This window comes from Chaetodon auriga, chromosome 9 (assembly GCF_051107435.1).
Source record: "Chaetodon auriga isolate fChaAug3 chromosome 9, fChaAug3.hap1, whole genome shotgun sequence".
Taxonomy (NCBI): domain Eukaryota; kingdom Metazoa; phylum Chordata; class Actinopteri; order Chaetodontiformes; family Chaetodontidae; genus Chaetodon; species Chaetodon auriga.
This window is the reverse complement of record NC_135082.1, coordinates 17986774-18012965: the sequence shown is the minus strand read 5'-3', so window position 1 is coordinate 18012965 and position 26192 is coordinate 17986774. Positions and strand designations below refer to the sequence as shown.

At 41.0% G+C, this 26192-nt stretch overlaps 2 protein-coding genes across 5 annotated transcripts in view; both read left to right on the top strand.

Annotated features, from left to right (window-relative positions):
* Window positions 1-4138: 4138 nt before the first annotated feature.
* LOC143326008 (uncharacterized) lies at window positions 4139-15944 on the top strand. Of its 3 annotated transcripts, none has more exons than XR_013077601.1 (16): window positions 4139-4522; window positions 4980-5088; window positions 6391-6604; window positions 6911-7053; window positions 8191-8347; window positions 8494-8549; window positions 9452-9642; window positions 10461-10571; window positions 10708-10833; window positions 11525-11623; window positions 11710-11868; window positions 13282-13610; window positions 14183-14246; window positions 14344-14522; window positions 15120-15208; window positions 15298-15944. XR_013077601.1 is itself a non-coding variant. In XM_076739459.1 (16 exons), exons 1-16 carry the CDS (start codon window positions 4331-4333, stop codon window positions 15394-15396), a joined length of 2604 nt encoding a protein of 867 aa, XP_076595574.1. In that variant the 5' UTR covers window positions 4139-4330; the 3' UTR covers window positions 15397-15944. The 3 variants fall into 3 exon arrangements, 2 of the variants coding, with proteins under 2 accessions (XP_076595574.1, XP_076595575.1); XM_076739459.1 differs by having other exon boundaries at window positions 12995-13610; XM_076739460.1 differs by having other exon boundaries at window positions 4204-4519; window positions 12995-13610.
* A 2012-nt stretch (window positions 15945-17956) lies between these two features.
* Window positions 17957-26192, top strand: part of mrpl11 (mitochondrial ribosomal protein L11) — a 40057-nt gene continuing 31821 nt past the window's right edge. Inside the window, exon 1 of one of the 2 annotated variants that reach the window (XM_076738448.1) lies at window positions 17957-18027. The gene's annotated coding sequence lies outside the window, so the exon portion shown is untranslated. Of the gene's footprint in view, window positions 18028-18051; window positions 18136-26192 lie in introns of those variants that run through there. The other variant, XM_076738450.1, reaches the window with a different exon arrangement.

The window sequence follows — 26192 nt, the reverse complement described above, 5'->3', positions numbered from 1 at the left end:
CCTCCTGTCTGGTTTAAATACAGTGTTATGTATGAAGGGTACCGTTGCAGACAGAGTGTGACTGAGTGTCCTGGCAGCTCTCGTCCTCAGCCGCTTGGCAGCCTCTTGTCTCAGATGTAGGCTTAAAACTGCAGACGTCTCCCTAGTTGTAGTTGGGGATGAGCCAAAATCAGCTGAGAAAGTTGACCTGCTGACAATATTTCAACCCAGACATGGGAACAGGCTTATAGAAAAGTGATAGGTGGAAAGTTATTTAACATGCATTGATAGTTCAGCAGAACATTTGCACATGTGGCTTCCTGTAGAGACACAACCAGGGTTACCTTCAGCGAGGAGGATTATTCCAACCTTCTAAATATACTTTTATCTCCTGCCAGGCCTTGTCTGACTCCCACTGGTGTGACTGAGAACTTTACCCTTGAAGTGTCTGACCATTCAGCACTGTGACACACCTGCTCCAGTTATTTACAATCGCAGTCAAGTGATCTCTAGATGTCTGCCATTTAAAGTGTGTGAAAACCTTATTCCATAGTCTAGCTATTACAGCGAAGAAGCAAAAGGTTCCCAGAGGGGCTCTAGTTGGGTTCTGAGCTGGTGTTGATGTGTATTTTGAGGGATGTCATAAACTGAATTCCTCCTGAAACTTGATCTTGCCAGCTGTAAAGAAGCACATGATTGTAACCCACACAGGAGAGGACATGGTGCACTTCTCGGCGTCTCTGACCAGGCTGTGCACTGGCCTTTCTCTAATCTTTGTCTCAGTGCTGCCGTTGTGTCAAAACAACTCCCCACACTAAGCATTTTCTGTGTTTGACGTCTAAAGTCTCGACAAAGGGTGTACACTCAAACTATCTGGACTCTGTCACTCTGATATCCCAGCAATATACTATCACTTTGTATTATGGACTGCATGCTGACTCCGAGGTCTCAAGGCCACTTGGCAGCTTTGATCAGCCTTCAGCCATTTTCATCGACCACTTAATGAGAACATTATCCACTTCAGGATAAAAAGAATGAAGACCGGGTTTCAATTAAGAGGCTGTTTGACATGCGTGGTCTGAAATTCTTATTAGCAGTGACTTGGAAAAATGGCCGCACAGTCAAGTTTTCTGTCTGCTCTTAACATCACAGAAATCCTCCCTGAGTATTTCTTCACTGCAGCTGTAATTACTCGTATTGAAAGTGTGACCACATCATTTGAGTCTGTGAGAGTAAGTTATAATGGAGTCTAAAATATGAGTCCAGCTTTGAACCATTGTTCGCTCTCGCGGTTCATCAAAAGTTTAACTCTGTCACTGGAGATGTCTCTGTCTAGTATTTTCCCCATGTGATTCCTCACTTACGGAATATGAAACGTCCAAAATGATTAACTCCTAAAATTTTCTCTACAGGGTTTAATGAGATTGAAATGCCAGAAAAATGAGCCAGTTTCAGATAATGTTCATGTCTGAAGCTCATGTCTTACTTTACTTTAAAAGCATTCTGCTTGGCAAGTAGACACAATCACCGTGTCTTGGACAGTGAACCCAGACTCTTCTTGAATGGAGGACATAGCCTCGTTTTAGCAACACTATCAGATTACATGATTTGCTCAGCTGGACATAGTCTAATCTCCTTTCAGTGATTTGGAAAGTCTTGGACGTAACCGCTGACCTAAGGAAATCAGTTTTGATACAGTTTTGACCGCTTCATCCCCAAAAGCCCCTCTCAGCAGGTAGCACGCAGCTAATCCTTCATTCATCAAGCTGCTCCATTACAACTTGTAGCAGGGATTAGTGAACCAGAAGCAACAGGGTTCACAGCCATTTACACACTGTCTGTCTGAGCGGGTTCACATTCGCTGTGCCTCCTGGAGGTCACACGGCGAACAAGTCGGACAAGTGCCGTCCACAAGTGCTCATTTGACAAAGAACATTTATTTTACTAGTAGTTGAAATGATCCTAAATGTGCCCTGGGATTAATTCATATTTCTCAGTACTTAGAGAAAATAAATCCTTACAGCATGTTCTGTAAGATCGTCCTGCAAATTGTGAATTCACCATTTTAAAATGTATCAGGAAGTCTGTATTCCCCTATGAAAGCCAAACTGCACGTCAAACCAGAACATGGTGAAAAGTACTCCATTACAAGTAAAAGTCCTGTATTGAAAATTAAAAGACACTTGATAGTCAGTGTGCATGTCCACATGGAGGTCTGCGGATCACTGAGGCTACCACACGCTAAAAGCCTTCTGTCAGGCAGCCTGTTGCATAATTTCAGCTGTTAGACTGAATTACGTCACAGCTCCACCAGGTCACGACCTCAGTGCTTTCCACGCATGAGAAAAAACCACACAGAGAGCTGACATATAAATAGACAGATAGATGGATAATGCAGCTTAAGGGCAGTATGATTTTTAAAAGTCTGGCAATAACATCAAGACCTCGAGTAAATGTCTGTTACATGTTACACAGAAGACGTGTTGATGGTGTCTTGGCTTTATTAGCAGGCTGAATATCGTAGTGAATATTGTAGCCTGTCCACTAATTGTCTTGTTTTTTTTTCCTGGAGTTTATTTACTTCATTCTTAATATGTTTATTCATCATTTCCTCCTTTGCAAATGAACATTGTTGTACATTTGACTTTTCTGTGCTGTATGTTGCTGAATTTGCACTCAGCAGTGAATAACAGGCTTATTCATCAAATCTTCCTGTGTTTTGATCGATAGCACGAAAATCAATCATGCTCAGATCAATCAATATTATCATATTGCTCGTACAAATCAAAGCGTGTTTGGCTTTGATTCAGTCCTGCAGGCAGTTGCAGAGCAGTCTTATCGCCATCTTGTGGCATTTAACTTGCTACTGCTACTTTAAATCAAGTCAGAGCCTGAGACAGTGTCCACACGATTTAAAGCCAGTTTTAACGCTTCAGCAGCTGCTTTTTATTTTTTCATCACTAGTACATCCCCACAGTTTGTGTAATTCAGAGTTCTGTACCAAAATCACTGCTGTTTAAGCTGATTTAATGTAAATGTAATGAGGCATTTGTTTGTTGTTTGTTTATTTTGTTTGCATTTATTGATTTCTAAAGTTTAGTTATCTGTTGTTAAGTGTGATGACGCTTCTGGCTGAATTATTCAGTGTGACAATAACACGTAACGAGTACATCTGGAGTCGACGCCTTCATGAGCTGAAAAAGACTTTTCCAAACATCAGCTCAGCTATTATTATTATCTCAGTCTGGACAATTATAAGTGAATAAATTCTGCCCTTATCGATGTCTAATCTTCTACTAATTTGACCTGTTTTCAGTTATTTAAAAAAGTAATTTAAGCCGATGATTTCATGTTTTTGTGAGTCATACTGGTGAAAAAGGAAAACTAATATATATCCCTTAACAGTCAATCTCTGTAATTGACAGTGGTGGAAAATAACTAAGTGCAACTGTATTTGTACTCTCATTGAGTTTATTGACTTTCTGCTACTTCTAGGCCACCACATGTCAGAGGGAAATGTACTTTTTACTCTACTAAAACACTGTCTTTGAGTTCAGATGTGGAGGAGTTATTAGCAGTAGAATGATTTCCCCTTTAAACTCATTTAATTTAAATATCTCTGAGGCCCAAATTATCCAGGATTTCACATAAAAGCGAAGATTAGAGAATAGCCAGAGATAGAAAAAGAAAAAAAGGAAATGAAAATACATTTGTGTGACAGAATTTGGCTTTTTCTTCTCTTGTACAGTAGCCCATTAATCATCTTACAACCCCAAACTCTACTTAAAAGTAGCTACTAATATAATATAATATAATATAATATAATATAATATAATATAATATAATATAATATATCAGTCACAGGAGCCATTTCACTGCAGAACAAGCACTTTTAATACTTTAAGTACATCTAGCTGACCTTACATCTGTACTTTTACTTATTACCTGTTTGAGTATGTCTGACCTACAGACAGACAGACAGACAGACAGACAGATCAATCGATAGATAGATAGATAGATAGATAGATAGATGGATGGATGGATGGATGGAATAGGTGTGTGTTGAGCGCGGCCACCCCTCTGCTGTCAGGTAAAGCTGGGACCTGTAGGTGGCATCCTGTCGTAATCAACAGCAGACGCGCGCGGACTTCCTGCAGCCAATCACAGCTCCGCGTTCAGCGGCTTCATATAAAGTTCGCTTCTTTCCGCTGTTTGACTTCGTGTAAGCGGAGCAAACAGCGCCTTGTTCTCGGCGCTGAAGATGTGGGCGAACGAAGCAGGCCTGGTTATGAGCACACGGCGGTGTGAAGTGGGAAAAACGAGCTAAAAGAGCGTCTAGTGAGGGGAGAAGATGTATCTATGGCGCCTGTCCATCGCCGTATCCCTCGGCCTGGTGTGGTATCTCTCAGACTGCGGCCGCACGGTCACTCAGTACTTCATATGTTTCCTCTTTTGCTTTTCTGCCCCGCTGATATTCGTAAACAGCGGGCGAGAGAGCAGCACTCAAACTGATGAAGAGACGCAGGAAAATCCACTCCAGGTAGTAAGTACACATTGCATTTCTGTCTTTTATTGCAGCACGAAGTTGCTTTTACGAGCACAGTCAAAAGTGAGTCACGATTTAATGAGTTAAATATTAATACTGTGAAGGTTGGATGCATTTGTAGATCATGTTGTACCACAAAACAGCCTTTCTCCATTATACGCGTTAATAAGAGAGATAAGTGTATTAATGTCAGGATTGTTAGTGTTAAGTCAGTAATCTAACTTTCCCACCAGGTTACACTAACACCTGAGCTGTGAGATCAGTATAACTAATCAAATATTGAAGTATTATCACTCATAGCCCCAGGTGCTTTCTTTTTTGTTGCACTGAGGCCTGAACAACTTGTTTTCACTCATCACATACCTCAGTGTGACCTAGAGTTCACGGCTGATAGCTAGAGTTTCTTTACATTGCTCCCCTCCTGGCTCTTCTCTCATAGTTTTGTGTTTTCCAGGAAGCTGTTGAGCAGGAGTTGTTTGGTGACTTCACAGATGCAGGACACCCCGAGCAGGCTAAACCTCTGGAGTCCCAGTGTCCACATGTAAAGAAGTCCCTGCAGCAAGGTGACGCTCGTTGTTTTTTGTTTTTTTTTTAATGCTGTAAACACTTCTGTCTTTGCAGGTCAGAAACACGCTGGTTGGAAATCACAGTTCTGCTCGTGACTTTTTCGGGTGTTTTGTCAGCAAATTTAAGCCCTGTTTTGACTTGACACAGATGAGGAGCACAGCTCTGCACAGACACAGCTGCAGCTGGAGCTCATGTTACATGAAGCGAGGAGGGGCTTTAAGGACGGAAGAGAACGATGAAAAACACTCCCTTTTGATAGATGGGTTGTATATGGCTGTAATGGAAATTACATATCTGGTTTTTATGCCCGACCATCAGCGGTGTTTGCTTTGCATCTATTTTGTGCAGAGTTTATTAAATAGGCTTGTGTTGGGATGAAAGGTCGACATCACAGCTCTGCATGATGAGGGTGGCTGTAAACATGTATTTCATGCTGTTTATGTGCATTCAGGTTTCTCGAGGTTCGAGCCAGACCTTGAAAACCATTAGCAAAATTGTGGAATCAAGAAAGGTGAAATACGATTTGGCCTTGAAAGCCCTTAATGTTTCCAGTCCTAAATATAGCACTCCTCTTCAAATGCATGAGCTGTTAACTCTCCAGAGTCTAGTGTGTTTTTTTTTTTTTTTACTGGTTTTTGCCAATTTTGCATGCATAATTTTTCCTCTTTGTTGAGCACCTTTTAAACTGTCCTCAGGCTGCAGGTCTGACTTCTCTTTTTGTCAGTGTAACGGCGTGTAAAGCTGCCAGGAACCCAGAATACACGAAAAATGACAAATGTGCCTTAAAAAATGTGCCAATATCTAATCAAAATTAATTTTAGATTGAAAACATTGTTTTACTATTTGTATACAGAAAAACTTAAAAAAAAAGTGACATAAATAAAATACAGTCTGTTTAGATGCAAAGTAATTTAATTCCAACTCGTTTTTATGCCCCTTCAATGAAAAGTCTATTTATGGCTCTAAAATCACTGAACATATTGATAATTCATATAAAGAATTGTCTTTCAAAGAAATGCTTTACCATGCACAGACTTCTAACTCTCACCTCCTCCCTACATGATGCACAAATACAGTTACGCTGCTGTCAATAACACACGCTCACATGTGTGCTCACTGATGAATAGGCCCATCTTCATCTCCCCATCAGCTCCTCGTGTTCAGACGAAGTGAATAATTTGGATAAGGGAGCTTGAATTTCACCAAACAAGTCGCTGCAGTCTTTGAGTGTGATGTTCAGGGGGTGAGCGTGGGAGCTTGGTGTTAATGTGAATTTCCTTTGTGACTGCTCTCCTCAGTGTTTGAGTGCGCCTACGCTCAGCTGGTCCTGCCTTGGTACTGCGTTCCTGAGCCGCGTGAGCTCCAGCCTCTGCACCAGGTGCTCAGCAGGGAAGTCGACTTCGTAATCGACGGGATCGTTGAGAGAGCCAAAGACTTTGATGTTTGCCAGGCGGTCGTGGGCTCCATTCGCATTTTGACCCAGCATTTGCATAATGCGAAGCAGTCTGACAGGTGAGACTTTACACCCACCTTCTTTTAAATGACTCAGGATTCATGCTGCTTCGGTTACTCTTTGCACTCAGTGATGTGCGTGAACTCTATAAATGCCTCCATATTTCTTTATCACCTATGAATAATTTACCTCAGCTTTACGAGATCACACCTGCCGTGACGTCCTGATGGTTGTTCTTCTGCTAAATGGTGTTTCAAGAGTTGTAAATGCCATTAGATTGAAGATTTAGATCAGCATTTATCAGAGATATGCGGTGATAAACATCTATGATCCACTAATCGCCTCTGTTTTGCTTTCTGTTTCAGAGAGCTCTTGTTCACTTCCAGAACAGAGGAGATCGCAGTTCTCCGAGAGTTTTCTGATGCTCTGGTACGTAACCTTTTTCCCGAATCTCTATGGGGCCAAGAAGTCAACCGCTGTGCCTTAAATGAGATTGTTGCCTTAAAGGGTAAGAAATCCTTAAATTCTCTCTCTTACATAAGAGCTAAGCCTCCCATGACTTCTTTTACAAGTCTGAATTGTATGTAATCCCTTATTGTCAGTGGCTTTGTAGAGCTCAGGACTTGAATTTTGGGTTACATAAAAGGAAGGCTCCTTCCACACTGATTTGCCGATTCCCTTTAGGGTTTAGTCGTTTTTAGATGCAGATAAAATGTTTTATCTGGTGGGAGTCTTGCTGAACAGTAGGTGTTTGCAATTAAGTCTGTAGCCCAGTTACAATAAATGATTTTTTACAGCTGGAGTTAAAAAATTATGCATGTCCAGATTTCTCTTCGTCTTGGCAGCTAGAAACAGCTCATTTCTGACAAACATTTCATTCATAGGTACATAATTGAGTGCTTGCAGTAATTTGCAAATTATACAGGGCTTTGATTTTACAGTAGATATGATAATCCTGGTTTTGCCTAATGTTGTCACTGCTCTTATCGCTTCCACTTATCAGCCTTGAAGGTATGAGGAACACAGTTTCCTTCTCTTTTTAAAGATTTCAAAAGATTCAGGGGCAGACATTTTGGTTGAGGAGGTAGAGTGGGTCGTCCACCAATCAGAAGGTTGACGGTTCGATCCCTGGCTGATTCAGCCTGTTGAAGTGTCCGTGGGCAAGCCAGTGAACCCCACATTGCTCCTGTGTGCTATTGTATATAACTGCAGTCCATTTGTTCCCCTTATTTGCAACTGTATAAGACATTAGGGGTCAAAAGAAATGTTTCAAAAGGGCTGATATGTTTAAGTCATAGTTTGACATTTTGGAAAATACACAAATTTACTTTCTTGTATGGATTAAACACACAAGATTTAAGATGTTAATCAGTGAGCTTTAGAGGTGCTGGTAGCTGGATTTTGGTTCTTATGGACAGAGACAAGCCAGCTGTTGTCCCCTCTTTTCAGCCTTACTGCTAAGATAAGCTAACCAGCTACTGCTAACTGTTAGCATATTTTGGAAACCTTTCATTGTGGAAGCCATTATTACTCTCTGCAGTTGCATTATGAGACTCCTTACAATCATATGATATTGTCAAATGTGAATATTGTGCCTCCTGATTTGAAGAGTTTGTAAGGTGAGCGAACTGGCTGCTTTCCTCAGGTTTGGGTCTGCTGGTGTCATGGCTGTCTGACCCCGATAACCTGAACCAGCTGGTGGTGAGCCAGCTGGACAGTGCGACCCCCAAAGGCTCTGTTGAGGAGCTGTGTGACCTGGATCAAGTCTCTTTGGCTTCGCAGGAGGGCGAAGGCAGTGAAGTGTGAGTGGCTGTCATCTCTTGCACCCCGCTGACTTGACCTAGTCACAGTGAGCCTCAAAGCAGCGACTGCAAGGGCCACCTTCTGTGTTCGAAAGTGGAACTGACCTGCTTTTTATTTGTCTATATTTATTTATGCTGATTTGTAGGAGCTTGGAGGGAGCAGGGATATCAAGCAGCACCAGGATCAAGGCCAAAAGGAAAGGTATGTTTTGTGATTGTTGAAATTAAATGGTTTTAAGGTGCAGGACGTGATTCCAACCTGCTTTTCAGTGAGAAAACATTTCAGATGGGAGTGATAGAGACTTGAGAGAGGCAGATGGAGTAGTTTGTGGGTGTGAAGAGAATACAAGACTCAGCTTACATAATATCTTGATGAATAGCAATGTGTTGTCAACTATGTGATATTAGAATTTTCTTTACCAGCTTGTCTTTTAGCAGATAATTAATCTAGTTCCTTTTGTTTGCTGGCCCAGACAGCTAATTATACAAACAGCAAGCTGAATGGAAAATAATTTCTGTGCTATCTTCAAGCAACTTCCATCTCTCTTATATTGCAAACAATCCCCCAGTATGATGACTGAATTGATTATGGCAGGATAATGAACCTTGTGATATGATAAATATGTTTATTTTCTGTAATGATCACATCATAAATTCTGGAAAAAAAAACAAAAAACACCATCGTTTGTCATAATCTGGAGGACTAATTTAAGTCTGATGGGATATTTCTTTATTTATTTCTGAAGGTTTGATTATTAATCATGTCTGCGTGCTTAATGAACTGTGGATTACATCTGGTCAATTGTTTCTTATTACAAAAATTCCAACCATAGTGATGCTCAAAAGTTGTTAAGCTTCCCCACAATGCAGAAAAAGAAATGCAGATTTTTAGTCACGTTGTTGTTAAGGTGAAAATCAAGGTCATGGTAAACTGTATTACTATTCTCTCCATGCACAATGCTCACTGGATCGGAGAGGGAAGTTGTGTTTTTTCAGTGCGGTGAACACAATAAGGAAACGGGTACAAGACACAAAAGGTCAAAGACCGATGATGTAAGTTGTGGAGTTTTCCATGGCTTTTAAGCAGTCTGTTGTAATTTTCAGGCAACAAGTTAAAAGAAGGATGGTCAAAATTTGTGGACAAGATGAAGTCCAAGAAGGCCAAGAAGAAGAAGATGAAGAAGATGGAGCAGGAGCTGGTGATGAGGATCATGGCGATCCAGGGAGACGTGTCCAACGAGGACGACGTCAGTAGCAGGGAGGGCTCCATTCACAGCCAGCAGGACTCTGACAGGGTGAGTCTGCTGCAGATAAGGCAAAGTATTAAACCGAAGAAGGAAATATGACCTTATAACACCTGAGCTGAGGTCGTTACTCTGGCCTCCAGTAAATTTTAGAATTGATTCTGCAGTTTTAATGTTCGTTTTTAAGGCCCTACATGGTCTGGCACCCCAATATCTCTCTGACATGCTTGTGAGCTATGAACCAGCTAGACCTCTCAGGTCATCTGGAACAGCCCTTCTGGTTATTCCCCGGGTCTCCAAGGAAACTGGTTGAAACTGCCTTTGGCTTTTATGCCCCAAAGCGCTGGAACATCCCACTCAATCACGTTAAGTGTGCTCCAACACTATCGTCCTGTAAAACTAAGCTGAAAAAAACACTCGTTTCTAGCTGGGCCTGTCTGATTTTCCCGTCTTGATTAGTCTATTTTTACTTCTTTTGTTGGTTTTGACTCACCTCTCTTATTATTTTTGGTTGGTATTATTTTAATGGAATCTCATTTTATCCTTTTTTTAAATTGTTTTAATTCACATCTTATTTCTACACGTTGGTAACTGCTCTTAATTATTTTATTTCCTTGATGGCTTTCAACTCACATGTATTATTAATGTGTTTGTTTTAATTGTGTTTACTTACTGTATGTCTAATCTTTTACTGCCCACATAGTCTTTGTGGCAGCAGCCTGTGCGGTAGTTGTGCAGGACTTTGTGCTTCCACCTGGAATGAAATGTTCCATATACATAAAGTTTTCCTTTTGCGTGCTTGCTCGAAGAGGACAGTTTGTGAAGCATGACAGATTCATTGTCGCTTTTTTTTGGCCAAACACCATCAGGAGGACAGCGATCTGGAGAACTACCTGACAAGCGTACAAGAGGACATGATGGAATTCAAGCTGTCATATGAGATGTGGCGCGTTGGCCGATGGGCTGTCAGCATCCCTCATGTGAGTTATAAATATCAGTGGCAGTGTGGAATGTCCTGGAGGCTTGTTATCTGTCTGCTGAGGCTCTGTAAAAGCTTGTCCTTGGATGGAATGTTAATGTGTGAGCTGCAGTTTGAGTTAGAGCACTTCGTTGTAGGCCGGCTGGGAGGGAGAAGAGCTGATCTTCACCGTTCACCTGGAGGAGAAGGACAGCCCTGAGAACCTGCAGTGGGACATCAGGAAGACCTACTCGGATGTTATATACTTCCGCAACAGATGGCAGGTAAAAGGCATCTTATAGAGGATCTGCTGGTTTTTTCCTTAACCTTGGGAAAAGACAGTTGTGTTTACTGCTTATTGTCACTCCTGCATGAGACAAAGGGAAAACACTGTTGTGAAAACAAACCACTACTTTGGTTTCGCTATTCTGGAATTCTGCTTATGTGTACCACAAAATTGCCACAAGTCAAAGGCCTTGACCATATGTACTGTATAAAATCTGAGCACATGATCTCAGTTTTACAATGTATCTCCGTACACGCAGGAATGCAAAAGCGAATCCAAACCCTCAAACAAGCATGCAGAGCCAGACGGCGGTGACTAAGTCTGAATGATACATCGTGTGTAGTGAGCTCATTCTACCTCAGCGCTAGTATCTTAAAAACACAGACAACAGTAGCTGATTATTTGTTAATGAACACCTCTCTGGCACACAGCCGAGCAGTGCTAACCAGATATAAACTATAATCAGTAGTCTGCCATCGAGGTGATGACGCTCCATTTTACTTGTACACAAAACCAGAGTTTTAAAAATCTCTCCCCGTACAAGTGGCCCAAATGCAGACGAAAATGTTCGTTCTGCTTATTATCCGTGTATACGTGTGGTCAGTGCTGAAATCAATGGGACTGACCAAGCTCTCGAAGATCTCTTCTCATAAAGAACTATTTTGTGTTGCATCTCTGCTCTTTTTCAGGACTCGACCAGCCTGCCCCCAATCCTGGTGCTGGAGGAGTCGGAGGTGAGCGATGTGGTCAAAGAAGAAGCCAGAGTATCAGTGGAGCACTTCCTGCAGGTGAAAGATGAAAAAGAAACTCACGTGTTGACAGATAAGCACTTCAGAATCTTCCTGTCCCAACTTTTTGTTGCTTTCTCCTCCAGGAATTGGTTTGTGATAATCTCATCGGCCACACTCAACCGGTTTTTCAGTTCCTCTGCCCTCTCGACAAACTGCTGAATGAGGAGGAATATGATGGAGGCGTGTGGGGCCTTCTGAGCGGTTTGGCTTACTTCCTGACTCCGGGTCAAGAGGAAGAAGAGGTAAAGTTTCACATGCATGCCGTCCTTCACGTCAGCATCTTTAAAGAATGATTCTGCTTTATCACAAAAAGGGTCAGACTTTTGTACTTTTGGCTGTCACTGCGGTCAATAAAAGTCAGATTGTAGTAGCCAAGTTAAGAAGTTGTCTGATGGGAAAGAACCAAGTGAGACTTAAACAAAGTCCTGGGTTGGATCAACTTATTTGTAAGACAGATCAAAGGCGAATGTTAATATTATTATTCAAACTGTCGACGTGCAAACATTTGTCAGAGTTTCCAGACCCGGGGTTTGTGTGCACATAGTTTTCCTATGCAGTAAGGGATTATTACAGACATCACTCATTTTTGTTTTCACTCCAAAAAAAGGCTTTGCTTATTTAGAACTTGTCTGACCATGTTTCTGCTCATATTTCTCGTCCTGTTGGACTTTGTTGGAATAATGTTACCCTAGTTCCAGATCTCAGCAATTGGTTTTCATAAGACAAAGACCAAAACTATGGAAATAAGACCCAAGTTGTATGAGAGGAGAGGAAACACTGGGGATTTCCCAACTTCTAGCCTTTTGTATGAGTCAAGCTGCAAAAACCACGGGTCCTACTTTTCCCATGATACAAAGGCATAGTTGCCCATATCTTTCAAAGTGTGCATCGCCTCTTTTGTAACACAGACTTTCTCTTAAAAAATCTGAAGTTTTGGGGCACCGCGGTAGCTCAACTGTTAGAGGGCGTACCATGTGTGAAGGCTGAGTCCTTACTGCAGCAGCCCGGGTTAGAGTCCAGCCCGAGGCCCTTTCCTGCAAATCATCTTCTCTCTCTCTCTCTCTCTCTCTCTCTCTTCTCTCTCTCCTGCCTTTCCTGTCTCTCTCTCCAACTGTCACTATCACGAAAATAAAGCAAAAATGCTCCCAGAGTCTCACAAGACATAACACAACTATATTCATATATTCACATGCTGTGTAGTACTCCTTGAAATGCGTAAATTAAATCTCATGTGTAAAATATATGGAATGCCCCTTTAAAAATGTCTTCCTGAACTGATATGTATGGCGTGTAGTTACTGGTGCGCCTCACTCTGTATTAAAAAGGCCACTGGGGTCAGCTGTCACAACCTGATTGTTTTCCTTTCAGAGCTCCAGCCCTCAGACAGAAGCTCCGAAAGAAATCTTAACACAGTCTCTGAATCCAGAGTCCACAGCTCTGCCTTTAGAAAACCTTGCTGCCTCTACTTGGAAGGGCAATGATGTCCCAGATGCTGCAATCCCGACTATTGTTATCTCCCAATGCGATTCCCCTTCAGAACCGCCTGAGGAAACAGAAACCGAAAGGGAGCCACAGTCTGCAAACGAAAACCGCTCCCAGGACAAAACGGAGGACTCAGATAATCCCTTAACCTCTCACTTTAAAATGATTTTCAGAGGACTGACCCGATCCAGGTCACAAGACTCTCTGGCCTCAACAAAAACCACCGGTGACGAAGACCCGCCTGATTCAGACTTGACGCCGCACTGCAGCCAGAATGGAGGCTTGGAGACTGCTGACGGCCCATCGTGGCTTCATTTCAGCACAAGGTCAAATAAAAAGGAGAAAATAACTTTCAAGCTGTCGAGTGCAGCGAACAAGGCTAAGGGAAAGGACCACGGTACTTTGCCAAGAGAGGAGGACTCCCAGTGTCGGAAGAGCCACGGCAACTGGGAGCAGCTGGAGGCGACCAAAGCCATATTTGATCTGCTGAAGGAAATCTCTGGTTTGTTCAGTGTTCAGACTCTGAAGGCTTGTTCACAACATTAACAGCCTTTTCAGGATCCTATCAGTGTTTTTGCATGTTGCCCATTTTCTAGAAGTCATGTGCACTTCACTGCCAACATTTTGAAAGCGTGCTGCAGCTTTTTAGACCAATTAATGCATTTCAGTACTAAAAAAAACCTCGACCTGTAGAGACTTGACACTTGCCTGACAAAGGTAACCCTTTGCAGTGAACATTTGCTTTTTTCATCATTGTGGTATTTTTAGGTGAAATAGTTCAGTGGTGCATTCACGTGCAACACATTTGCCTCAGAGGGAGAGGGACGAACAATCTGTACATGTAACACCTTCTATCCTCAGACTCTTGATCTGAATATGGAAAAACACATTAACACCCAGCTAAGCTGCTGCAGAGCTTTGTAGTTTTACACTTGCCGATGTACTGTTTGAATCTCACCTCAGCCGATCTCCTTTACTATTTGTGACAAATAAGCTAAAATATGCAAAAGCACTGATATGGCCCTGTTTAGCATGCTTGTGAGGCTACACCTAACACTCTGTCTGTCTTAACAGGAAACTCCATCCTCATAAACATATTTGATGCCATTTTAAAACCTGTTATGCCCATCTTGAAAAAGTAAGTTTGGTGCTGACATCCTGCCTGCGTAGATTCTTCTTTAGTACATGGATCCTTCTCTTCAAATGACTTCTGGTTGTGTTGTATTCTTCTCCAGAAAAGTGAACTCTTTCCTAAACAAGTTGAACCCAACAGAAGTGCAGATGGCCTCATACATCGACACTCTGCGTGAAAAACAGTGGCCAGATTTTCAACCAACAGCACCTCCTCCTCCTCGCACCGATGAGGAGAAGAACGAGACCAGGGAGAGAGCACACAACCTCATCAATGCCAGATGTAGGTGACACCTTTCTGCACAAGAAGGAAATCTCCAGCTATTTTTAGGGTTGTTACAATACCTGTGTCAGAACGGCGTCTGATACAGCCTAAAATGCTGGATCAGGTTTTGACGAGTACGCAGGTCTGTGCACTGATCCAGTATCATTTAATTTTTTCACCTGTGTGTATGTGTTGGGTGACAAGGGAAACACACCTGCTGGAAGTGCCAAAAAAAATCAACTTTAAAGTAGTTTCATCCAGATAAAATGATTTCTTTTCCCAGAAATCAGTTCTTCTATGCTGTTTGACAGAAGGCTGCACTGTGCTGCCACTGGCAACTACTGTTTTAGAGCAGTGAAGAAGAATTGACTTCTGGCAGCGTAACGTTGGCATTCGGGGGCATTTATTGTCTGTACGTATTTGTTTGAGAGTTTAACCTGAGCCAGGCCTTACAGCAATGGTAGCAAGCATACAGCTGTTTAAATAAATAAATAAATGAATAAATATTTTTAACACATTGGTATCGGATCAGCACAAAAAATGCTAATGGAGCATCTCTTCTATTTTGGGCATCTGATATTCTATCCAAAATGTACTTTCCTGCTCTTTCTGTAGATTCTAACTATCTCGTGCTGAAGAAGACGGACATGGAGTCTGTTTTTAATATTTTCCAGGACAGTGAAGAAAACAAAAAGCTGGTGTATGTGAGTATCTCAGCATTTCCTTTCCACCACCACCCATCATGTGTCTAACAAATCTTGTTCTGATTGTGTTGTCCTGTCTCTCATAACAGATGCTCCTGTCATTCCTATTGAGGGAATTTTTTCCCAATGAGCATTCCCTAAATGTGAGCGCGGCTGCCCTGCAGAAAGTGACCAACTCCACAAACTGATCTGTGAATCCTTGATTGTGTTTTTAAAGGTACTTTTTTAACACTGTAGAATATCAAATTATTTATTAAACATCTGAAAATGCCTTAAAATATTTGACCATTTTTGGATCGATGCCATTATGTCCTTTTTACCTCGAACATGCTGTGAACACGTGTTGAATTTCCTTTTATTTTGTATAGTTGAACTGTATTTGTGAATGAAATCAGAAACATTCTTTGTGGAAGCTTTGCATGTTGTACTTTATTGATAACCCACATGGGAAAGTGAACTAGATTTCATATTGAATTTCACCCTTCACGTTTTAATGGGAAAGTTTAATTTAGATTTTTCAAACGTATTTTGTGTCACTTTGAGCACTTGTGTATGGTGAGAGTGTTTGTATACTGGTTAATTAGGCCTAAACTTTTATATAATACAATATCCCACAATGACAAATCACCTAAATCTGTCAAAGTGGACAGTACCAATATCAAAGGAAACTTGAAATAGTGCTAATGTAAAGAACTTGAATTTATCCCAAATAAAATATTTTAATACAACATTTTCAGTTATATTTCTGGCTTTGTGTATTTAAGTGAGTGAGTTTTGTGTAAAGGATGCAGTTCATAGTATAGTAAATGTAGCAGTAAATATAATATGTAAATGAGTTGCTGATGCTAGCATCTTATTTGCACTGAAGCAATGTTTCAGTAAAAGATATTCCAGAAGAGTTAAAACAACATAATCCTCCTGGGAATCCTGTAGATGAAGTGTGAGATGTATTAAAATAATTACTTAAATGGAAATACTGCACTGAAATGTCTTGGTAATATGGAGGCACGTTCTCATTTTCCTACTGGAATAAGATACAAACATATACATTTGCTGAGGAACACAAACATTCCTCAGACTTGAACGACATCGTGCATCTGCATCAGCTTGTAATGCTCTGCCGATCAGCCGAAAAAACAATTTGTATATACAGCTGACAACTTTGGCCATGTTTCTATAACCATTAATGGTAATGCTGCCTCTAATGCTCACGCTATCTAATTATGGAAGTGTAACAGAATTAATTACAGGATTATTCTGGTCCAGGTCACAGGAGGGAGATTATCTGGCAGCGTAACAACATGAATTCATTTTTTTATTCACTGAAGTTCCCCAGAGCAAGGTAACAACATCACACTGAACCAAATACTTTCATTTACAGAAGGAAACTGGTGCTGCATATTTTATCCTATTACCAGCCTGAGGTGATGACTTCTTATTAACATGAATGCAAAATGACAAATCCATGATGAAATTATTTTAACATAAGCATTTAGTCTATGCTTTAATATACTGTGTAACCTCCTAAATGGTGTGAAGCCCACCACTGGTTCAGTCTTTATTCGTTCATTTTGGATGTCTAAACGTTGAAAACAAGCTTACCACAGTCCATTTAGGACCTATTCTGGACCTTTCAGTAACATACATGGGCCTCATCAGAACATCAGGTCCGTCCATTTGTCATGGAATTGTGGATCCTTGGCTGGCTGATGAAGATCAAGTGCTGTGACCCCTGAATATAGCTACTAAGTGGACCTCTTATTGCTAAACACACAATGAAGACTGAAAACCACAGTTTCAGTTTTTCTCTGTAAAACTGAAAACACTAATGGGCAACAAAGCTAATGACAGTGTTTACAATTCAGAAAAAGACTACATATCACACGCTAGACCAAAGGTATTGTAAAAAATTAATTAGTATGGAAACAAGAAAACTGGATTCAAAATAGTACTGTAGCTGTAAAATTAGTCCCTCACGTCAGGAAGTACCACCAGTGGAAAAATAACATCAAGTCCCAACAGGAAGTACCACGGTAATTATTCTAGAAAAATAAAAACACACATACACAGAAGAGTACAAGTGAAAATAGTAAAATACACAACACTTGGCCCAACAGTACATATATTAGCAGTTACTGCTAGTAACAGTTATGTGGGAAGTTGTATCTGCACTCCATCAGTCTCAGACAGCTAGTATAACAGCTAACAGCAGTAAACTTACGGCAGAAAAAAAAAGTGTTTGTTTGTTCACATATCTGACAAAATGGCGGATGTAACAATGTCAGTTAAACTGCTGTGGAACGGTGCCACTAACGGCTGCCACTAGCAACAGAATATTTAACTGAAATGAACTGCTGGCAGTGGAGAGCCCAGGTACCCAAGATACCAAATATGTAAGGCTGAGTTTGGAGAAAATGTGTATAAAAGAAGCACAAGACATGTTGAATATTAACGTCTGACGGAGTGGCTCAGCTGTAAAAATACCTGAAAGTCTTGAATTAGAATATGTCACTCAGGAGCATAACCATGAAGGAAGATTTGGAATAAGCTGATATACATGATAAGAGAACACGTGATAGCGTCCTAAAAGTGCTCAGAGGAATGGAAGATAGAAACACGGGGACACATACCCTGCTGAAGTGTCTTTGAGCAACACCTGAGCTCACGGTTTCAAGTCAAACGCGGTAGCTGCTCCTCCGCTACAGCAGGTGGCAGCTCTGTGAGAAACAGCAGCCCACAGCCCGCTGTGTTCAGTAATCCAAGATGTCTGCGCCCTGAAGGATGCTGCTAACAGCGTGAAGGTGCAGGACAAGTGACAGGTACGGTAACCCTGCAGTTTGTGCTGTTTCAAGAGTTACACACGGTCCTCTTTGACTTATTATAAAGGTTTTAAGCTGTTTGTTGGGATGAGCGGCGTCTTAATGCAGGTGAAATACGTGTAGCTTCTTGCTGTTCAATGTGACTGACAAAGTGATTCTGCTGTGCATCACGCTTATTTAAGGAATTGTCTGTTTTTGATCATTATTGGAAAGATAAATTTAAGCTGTTCACACATTGTATAGGTTTCTAACTTTTTCTGCTATATTAATCGATTGCTCTTTTTGCCAGCTGGTAACGCTGGTAGAGAAACTCCTAACGAAAGGAGCTAGCGTTTAGCCAAAGTGTATTTAAATACTGCTTAAGTAACACGAACTGCATATTTCTGTTCACATTTGCGAGTAGTTTATGGTATTCTATATAAAAAATACAAGTTCAACTCCCCGGAAACGTATTTTCTCAATCAGCTCCTCGCTATGAGCAATGAAGATAATATTTGCTCCCAAACTTTCAACAGTTCTTGGTATTTTACTTCAGACATTTCTCAAGTCACTAACTCACGTTTGAGGTGGGTGAGGCTCCGCTGGAAAAACATGTCGTGCACAATCCAAGATATTTGATACTGTAAATTCAAAAGCAAGCTTCAAGAGCCTTTGCCCAAACTGATATATTGACAGTAGTCTGATGCTTAAAGGTCCAGTTTGTAGACTTTAGGGGAATCTGTTGGCAGAAATGGAATATAAGAATGAGCTCTGTATAGTGTCACAGAGGGAGGATACCAGAACACGTCTGCTATTGGTTGACCAAGATGACTTATCTCATGGCCACTGAAAATTCTCAGTTCTAAGTGGCTGGAAGGTGTGGATCATTTTTGTAGCAACCTGACAGTATAACCAGACATCTGTGAAGTATACCTTTGTTTGCAGGTCTAAATTAATGTGGCAGTATTAAACTGTTGGTTAACCATCTGTTAACCATCGGCCTGAGTAACGTCAGATAGATTTTCATCAGCAATGGTGATTGTTAAACACTGAAGGCAACAACTCTCATGATCCCATGATACTTCACAATTTCATCAAACCACAGCTTTTGTTTTCATTGTTTTGAATTAGAGACCCTTAGTAGCAGCAGTTACATACAGTGTTTAAATCATAGATTATATAAAACATGGACGTAATCTTTGTGACATCACCCATACGTGTCTGAAGTGCCACTGGGAAGCTCAGTGGCAGTGGCTTAGGCCACCGCCATCTTGCCAGTCCCTGACTGTGGCAACCTCCTGGTTAACCCAGAAATGGGCAGAGAGGTGGAGCGTGGGTGGAGCCAAGCCGGGTCAAATGATCCCGACTTTAAGCCCTAATATAATTTAAATGACTTATAAAAAAATTCTCCCCTTTTCAGTTGTCATGGATGGGAAATTAGCAGTAGAAACCAAAACCATTATGTCTGATGTAAATTTGGGCGGTTTAATATGGGGATCAATGGGGATTTGACTTGACAGCCTCAAGTGGCCACTCGAGGCACTGCAGTTTTGGCATTGGCTTCATTTTTCAGCGCATGAGGTCACTGCTTGGTTTTAATAGATGCTCATTCTATCAATCTGGATGTCCACACAAATGAACAGTCGTAGGAGGAGAAGAGATTTGTAAATGGCGTCAGGTGATTCGTAGAGCCTGCGTCACTCAGTGCAATCATGGAATGCACAGCTTGTCAGGTATCCGGTACTCAACCCATGAAAAGCTCGTAAGACGTATTAGAAATTATCCTTTTGAACAAGACCAAAATCTGCTTTAGAGGACAGTAGTTACGGTGATATCAGGGGTGCATTGCCTTTTTTGTTGTTGTTGTTGTTGTAGTTGTTGTTGTTGTGTTGCCTGTTGTTGTTGTTGTTGTTGTTGTTGTAGTTGTTGTTGTGTTGCGTGGTGTTGTTGTTGTTGTTGTTGTTGTTGTTGTTGTTGTTGTCGTCGTCGTCATCGTCCGAGACTCCACATCACAGGTGTTTGTCTATGAGTTGTGAGCAGTTCAGTAAAGTTCATTTTCCCACCAGGGTAATGATCTCGCAACCCCAGGGGGTGGAAACCAGTGGTCTATGAAATGTTTGCCTGAATAGATCAAGTATGTGAGAGAACATCATCGTGCTTAAAAAAGCTGAGTCAGTTCCTAGCTCTTCATCTTTTGCTGCAAAATTGAGATCTAACTTTAGCTTCATCCATATTCCTTGTAGCTGAGTAATCATCGAAGTCTCTGACTGCATTGCCTTTCTTCCTCTTCCTCCTCTCACATTGCCTGTTGAAGTGTTGTTGGGGAAAAACATCCATATAAAGAACTCTGATGATGTTGTGAGTGATGAAAGTGTCTTTGTTGCCCCTTTTTGTACATCCAGACCAAACAAATCATGGATGCCATTGAAACATACACCACCATTCAAAAACCTGTTATATCTGTTTTCTTCTTTCCTTCAATAATGGTTATTTTAATATGATTAAAACTTCCATTTAGTCAGTATCCCAAGAGTGTTGAATGAGATGGGAGAACCCCCCCCCCCCATACTCTTTGAATTTGAAGTTGTTTTTCAGTCCAGAAAAGCATAATTAACTCTGTTGAACCACAACACTGAAATTGGGCTCTAAATATTTTGGGAACCTGTTTTTCTGCGGGCCCTCTGCAGTGGTTAGATTGAATAGGTTCAAGGTGTGATCTTTCAGTCCACAGTGTGTTCCTGTGATCCAGCTGCAGTAGGGCTAACCCTAAACTAACCCTCTATTCCTATTCTGAAGTGTTAGGAACTGTTTTGCTAAATCTTGCTTAAATGTGCACAGATTGTGATGCAAACCTTCCAGTTTGTTTTACCAATGACTGATGATCTCCTATATTATTATTTAACCGTTGCTCAGAGGTGTCTTTGTCTCATTCTGCCCTGTCAGTTTTCAGTATGGTTGAGCTGTTGTACATTCTCCATGCACAGAACATTTTTTCATACAACTAGTACCTATTTGTAAAGAGGACTGAGCAAGAAAGACCATTCATATAGAAATAAATAAATAAAAACAAATATCGAGTAGTCCTTTCAGCCATCTGTCTGCAGTACTGTGATATGTCCTGTTGCGAAATCAAAATATGGAAGTTCCTGTTGAGCCTCTACTGTAACTTTAGCCTGTTTGACACACCAGTCAGTGGTTTTCATGCGCTTTGTGATACTAGAAAAGAAATCACATCAATGTAGCCACAACATATAAAACATGCTGCCTGCCTGCACAAACGTATCATAAGATGTGCTGAGTTTTCCTTTTCTTTGTATTTCTCAGCTCTCTGCGGCTGATGCTTCATTGTTGCTGTTTGTTGCTGTTTTAGATTTATTCTGTGTACAGGCAGTTTGTAACTCATTGTGTCTTGCCATTCAAACGTGATGAGGAGAGGGAAATGTAATTCAGGAGCCACTAAAGGAAACAGCAAACCTGGGATTTGAATACAGACAAGCAGAGATAACACATACAGGGAGTTTAGACTGAGAGTCATCACTATTCAAGTACAAGGTCCTTGTTTGAACCCAGACTAAAGTGATGGGCATGTATGTGCTGCTTCAGTAGTCAACTTTTCACACAAAGGCTTTAAAACCGAGCAGAGGACCGCCGCTGCCCTCATTAACGGTCTTATTTTTCACAGTGACTGCTTAGCAACAGCAAGACAAGTGAGCTGATGTAATACAGCATGCAGCCACAAAATATGGACGCACCGAACATTACATTCATACGTGATGGTTGCTGAACATCTCATTCCAAAGCCAGGGGCGTTAATATTTTGCTATAAATAGCCTCCACTGTGCTGAGAAGGCTTTCTGCAACATTTCAGTACCTGACTGCGGAGATTTGCTCCCATTCAGCATAAGTTAGGTCGGGTGCTGATGTTGGGTGAGGACGCCTGGCTCACAGTTGGCGCTCAAGTTCATTCCAGAGGTGTTGGATGGGTTTGAAGGCACGGCTCTGCGCAGGAAAACCGTTTCTTTATGGGCCTGGTTTTGTGCACGGGAGCACTTTCATGTTGGAACAAGAACAAACTGTCAGACGCACACCACTGCCTACAAATATCAGTGTGTACTGTAGCCTTTAGATTTCCCTTAAGTGGAAATAAGAAGCCTATAAGTAATCCATGAAAAACAGGCCTTTATCAAAAGTACATCGGTGTGTAAGTAAAATGTTATATAAGGCACCAAAAATGGCAGATAGCAGCGTTCTGTGTGTGAAGACTGGAATAAGACGTTGTATGATGATATGTTTGGAGCTGTAAAAACTGCAGAGAACAGAACCAGCTTCTTACATGAGAGCTGAAATGATTAGCATATTAATCCATGAGTTGATCAACTAAAAATTGGTCATTAAAGAATTTGAGAATTAATTGATTGTCAATTTTTAAGCAAAAATGCCAAACATCTGATGGTCCCAGCCTCTTGAATATGACATTTTGCTGCCTTTGTTGTCGTACCTTATAGCAGTTTAAATAACTTCTGTGTCTGGACTGTCAAACATAAAGCAATTCAAGGACCTCGTCGGGCATGTTTCACTGTTTTCTTATATTTTATACACTAAACAATTCATCTATAAATTCACAAATAATTGATAAATAGATAGGCACTCAGATATTGTCATTCAGCATTAGTTGCAGCTCTAATTCTGTAGCATGAAGATTTCCTTTAGTTGGAGCCAAGGGGCTGAAGACCAAAGGTATACAAAAGTAGGTTGACAGTCTTTCTTTGGCCCTATAGTGTATGTTATAGACACTAAAGCCCGACCAATATACCCTTTATTTAACCAGAGAAGTATCTCTGAGAGTCAGGCTCTGATTTATTTATCTATTTTTGAAGGAACACCTTGTTTGCACTCACACAGTCAAGCTGGAAGCTGCTGTACAACCACAGTCTGATCGGAAGGTCACTTAGCGGTTGAGGATTGAGGGCCTTGCTCAAGGGCACCTCAGTGATGGTACTGAGGGTAAGAGGCAAGAGCTGCTCTTTCACTTTCCAGAGTGAACACCCAAAGATTGAAGCGGAGGTCACAACATGTATGGGCAGACGTTAGCTGAGATATCAGTGTCCTCGTACATCAGCTGATGAGACTCTACACATCGCAGTGCAGAACTTCCAGCAATGTGTTTGAGGTTTTTTTTAGAAACAGTTTCGTCGTTGCAGTTTGTCTACCAGAGAGTTTATTTTTGAATGTGTCAATACATGATTTGGTCCCAACTTTGAGAAAATTCCTTCATGTTTGTACAGTGTGGTTATGTTTGCCTTGATGATCCACTGTTGCCCAGCTAACATTAGACAACAGTAATGGCGGGTAGAGGTCAGATCAATGTTCAGTAAATTGAAACAAGGGATTGTGTGATTGATGGTTTGGGTTGTAAAAAATGCTGAACACTGAAAACCTTCACCCTCCAGTTCTGATGAATATTTTGGCATACATGAAATGTCTGCACAGCAGGATCATCAGATAAAAGTAAGAAATGAGTTTAATGTGGTAATGCCTTCATCAGAATATATTTTTCCAGGATAATTGCACACTGAACATTTGATACGGAGCAGCTCTCGCCACTTATTGCACTTTTTGTAGTTTAAAACTAATGAGATCTGGTGTTGCATCAGACTATTTGATGTAAAATTTGTTTATTCCTGAAAGTGTGGAAATGATGAGTTGTTTATTTCTGAAATGCACTGATTAGCTTAGAGCTGGGAGAGCTGAGACTCGCAGGTTCAGACCTCGGTTAAATCAGGTCATGCAAGTTCCCTCCTTCAGTCTTGTGGGATCAGTCAGACTCTTCTTGAGTTCTTCGTTTTATTTGACTGGCCTTTAGGACTTGGCATTCAGCAATCAATAGCTCCAGGGCCGGAGTTTGATGGGATGAATACTAATGCAGTGGAACAGCATTGGCATATGACTGGCTCTCTATAACTTTATATCTGACATTATCTCTTAATCTTATTGAGAGCGTCTCGTGTGGCTCACCTAATGATCACAGCTCAGTACATTTGTTCTGTTCGCTCATTGCATTAGGCTCATCGATTACAGTTCATCTGTGGCTCCTAATTCATAATGTGGTGCCATCTAAACAAATACTGCATCCCAGAGTTCCCTGTTGGCGGTGAAGGTCCTTCCTGTGCTGTTTGTTATGCTGTTAACACAGATTTCATCATCTTATGTATTCAAGGACACCAGTCATTTATTGTGGCTCTAATAGTATTCAGACTTTTCTGCAAAGATGAGCAGAAACATGATTTGAAATTGTGATTATAATTTTAATATGCAGGTGCTCTTTTCCTGTTAGCATCCAGGGACTCCATCATGTCCCCAGAGCCTGTCTTCACCTTTATCCTACATTTGTTTGGTGGCAGGCTTGTGTATTGGTGACATAAGTTATCACACATGTGATACAGAAGTGTACCACTATCTTATTGTGAATTAGTCTTTCAGCCAAAGGTTTTACATCAAATGTAGAGGTGGATGCCACCACTAGATGGACTGCCACTCTAAGAGTTGAATAAAACCAATTGTCTGAGCTGGTCTTAGTGTCGCTGGAAGATAAGGATGAATTTGGTCCCTTTCCTTCGTAATTTCAAAGAATACCAATCATGGCTTCTGTTTGGAAATGGGCTGTGACAGGTTTTATCTGTTTTAAAAAGATTGAAACAAAATGGGTTTTACCTTTTAAGACTGAGTGATGAGACCGGCATAAGAACAATTCAGTCCTTATCAGAGTATCACAAAATTAGACCCTCGGGACAAGAAATATGTATCAGGTAATGGATCACACATTTTAAACATAACCTAGGATGGAAGCTTGCTAGCATTAATTTATTATATCAACTAAAATCATCCTTATTAGAGCTGTGAATTATCAGCTCAGCTGTAAATACCACGTGGCACATGGGACAGTAGAATAGTAAATGAATGAAAGGAATAGACAGGTGTGCTGCACTGGTTCAAAAATAGGGATGGCTGACATGGATAACGCGCCCCTATCACAGGTAGTCGTCGTGGCTTGGTGTTTAGGATGGATACCATGCATTATGCCCACAACATGATTTCAGATAGGGAGCTTTTCTTTATATTATTTCCCTCCTTGTCCCCTCATTTCCTTTCACCTCGCTACTGTCAACATTTAAGCCAAAAATACCCCCCAAAATATAAAGATAAATCCTTTCTCTGTATAGTTTGATTTGTAACATTTCCCATATGGCCTAATACACCTGGAAATAAAGGGATAGATGGAATAAACGGTATGACAAAATCCCTCATGGTAGACAAATCTATATTGTCTCTATGTTATATTAGTATGCTAACATTTGCTAATTAGCACTTAAAGTGAAGTACGGTTGAGGCTGAGCGGAACGTAATTGCTTTTGCAGGAATTTAGTCATAAATCAAATTATTAGAACTATTAAGGGATGAACAAATTTATTCAAATTCATTGTTTCACTCAAAACTGCAAATGTCCAAACCCATCAGGACATTTCATTCAACCCATCAAGCAGGTGTTGATATACGTCACAGGAAACTGTGAAAGTTTTGACCCGCTTGTGGCGCTGCAGGAAAAGTCACTAACATCAATGGAGTTCATCCTTGTGGCACCATGAATATCTGTGCAAAGGTTTCATTTAAGAACAAAAACCTCTTGATGGTCCTGGAGGAAAAGTCAGGGGGTCACCAAAGTCACTGGGATCCATCCTCTGGGGATCATGAATGTCTGTACAAAATACCATGAGATAGTTGTTGAGATGTTTCTGTCTGGGCCAAAGTGCTGGACCGACCAACCGACATCGCCATCCCACAAGCTGTGCTGCTAACGCTGCTAGTGTGACTAAAAATAAGCAATTCTGGCTCTAGTCTAGTGGGCAGAGACCCAGCCCCCCAGTCCTACAAAGATGGTTTAGGATGGACTTTGGGGATGGCTGTAGAGAAACATAAACCACATAAAGGAGCTCTGATAGACTGAAGCACAGTTTACAGGTCAGCACATTTACTCTCAAATGAATCGTTGTCAGTGTTTCCTTGATAAGATAATCATCTTTGATTCCTGTAGCAACACTGAATCTGTGTTAATAGAAATGATTTCAGTTCATTTTCTTCACTGATTCACTTCTAATTTAGTAGAGATATGAAGATGAGGAGGCAGATAA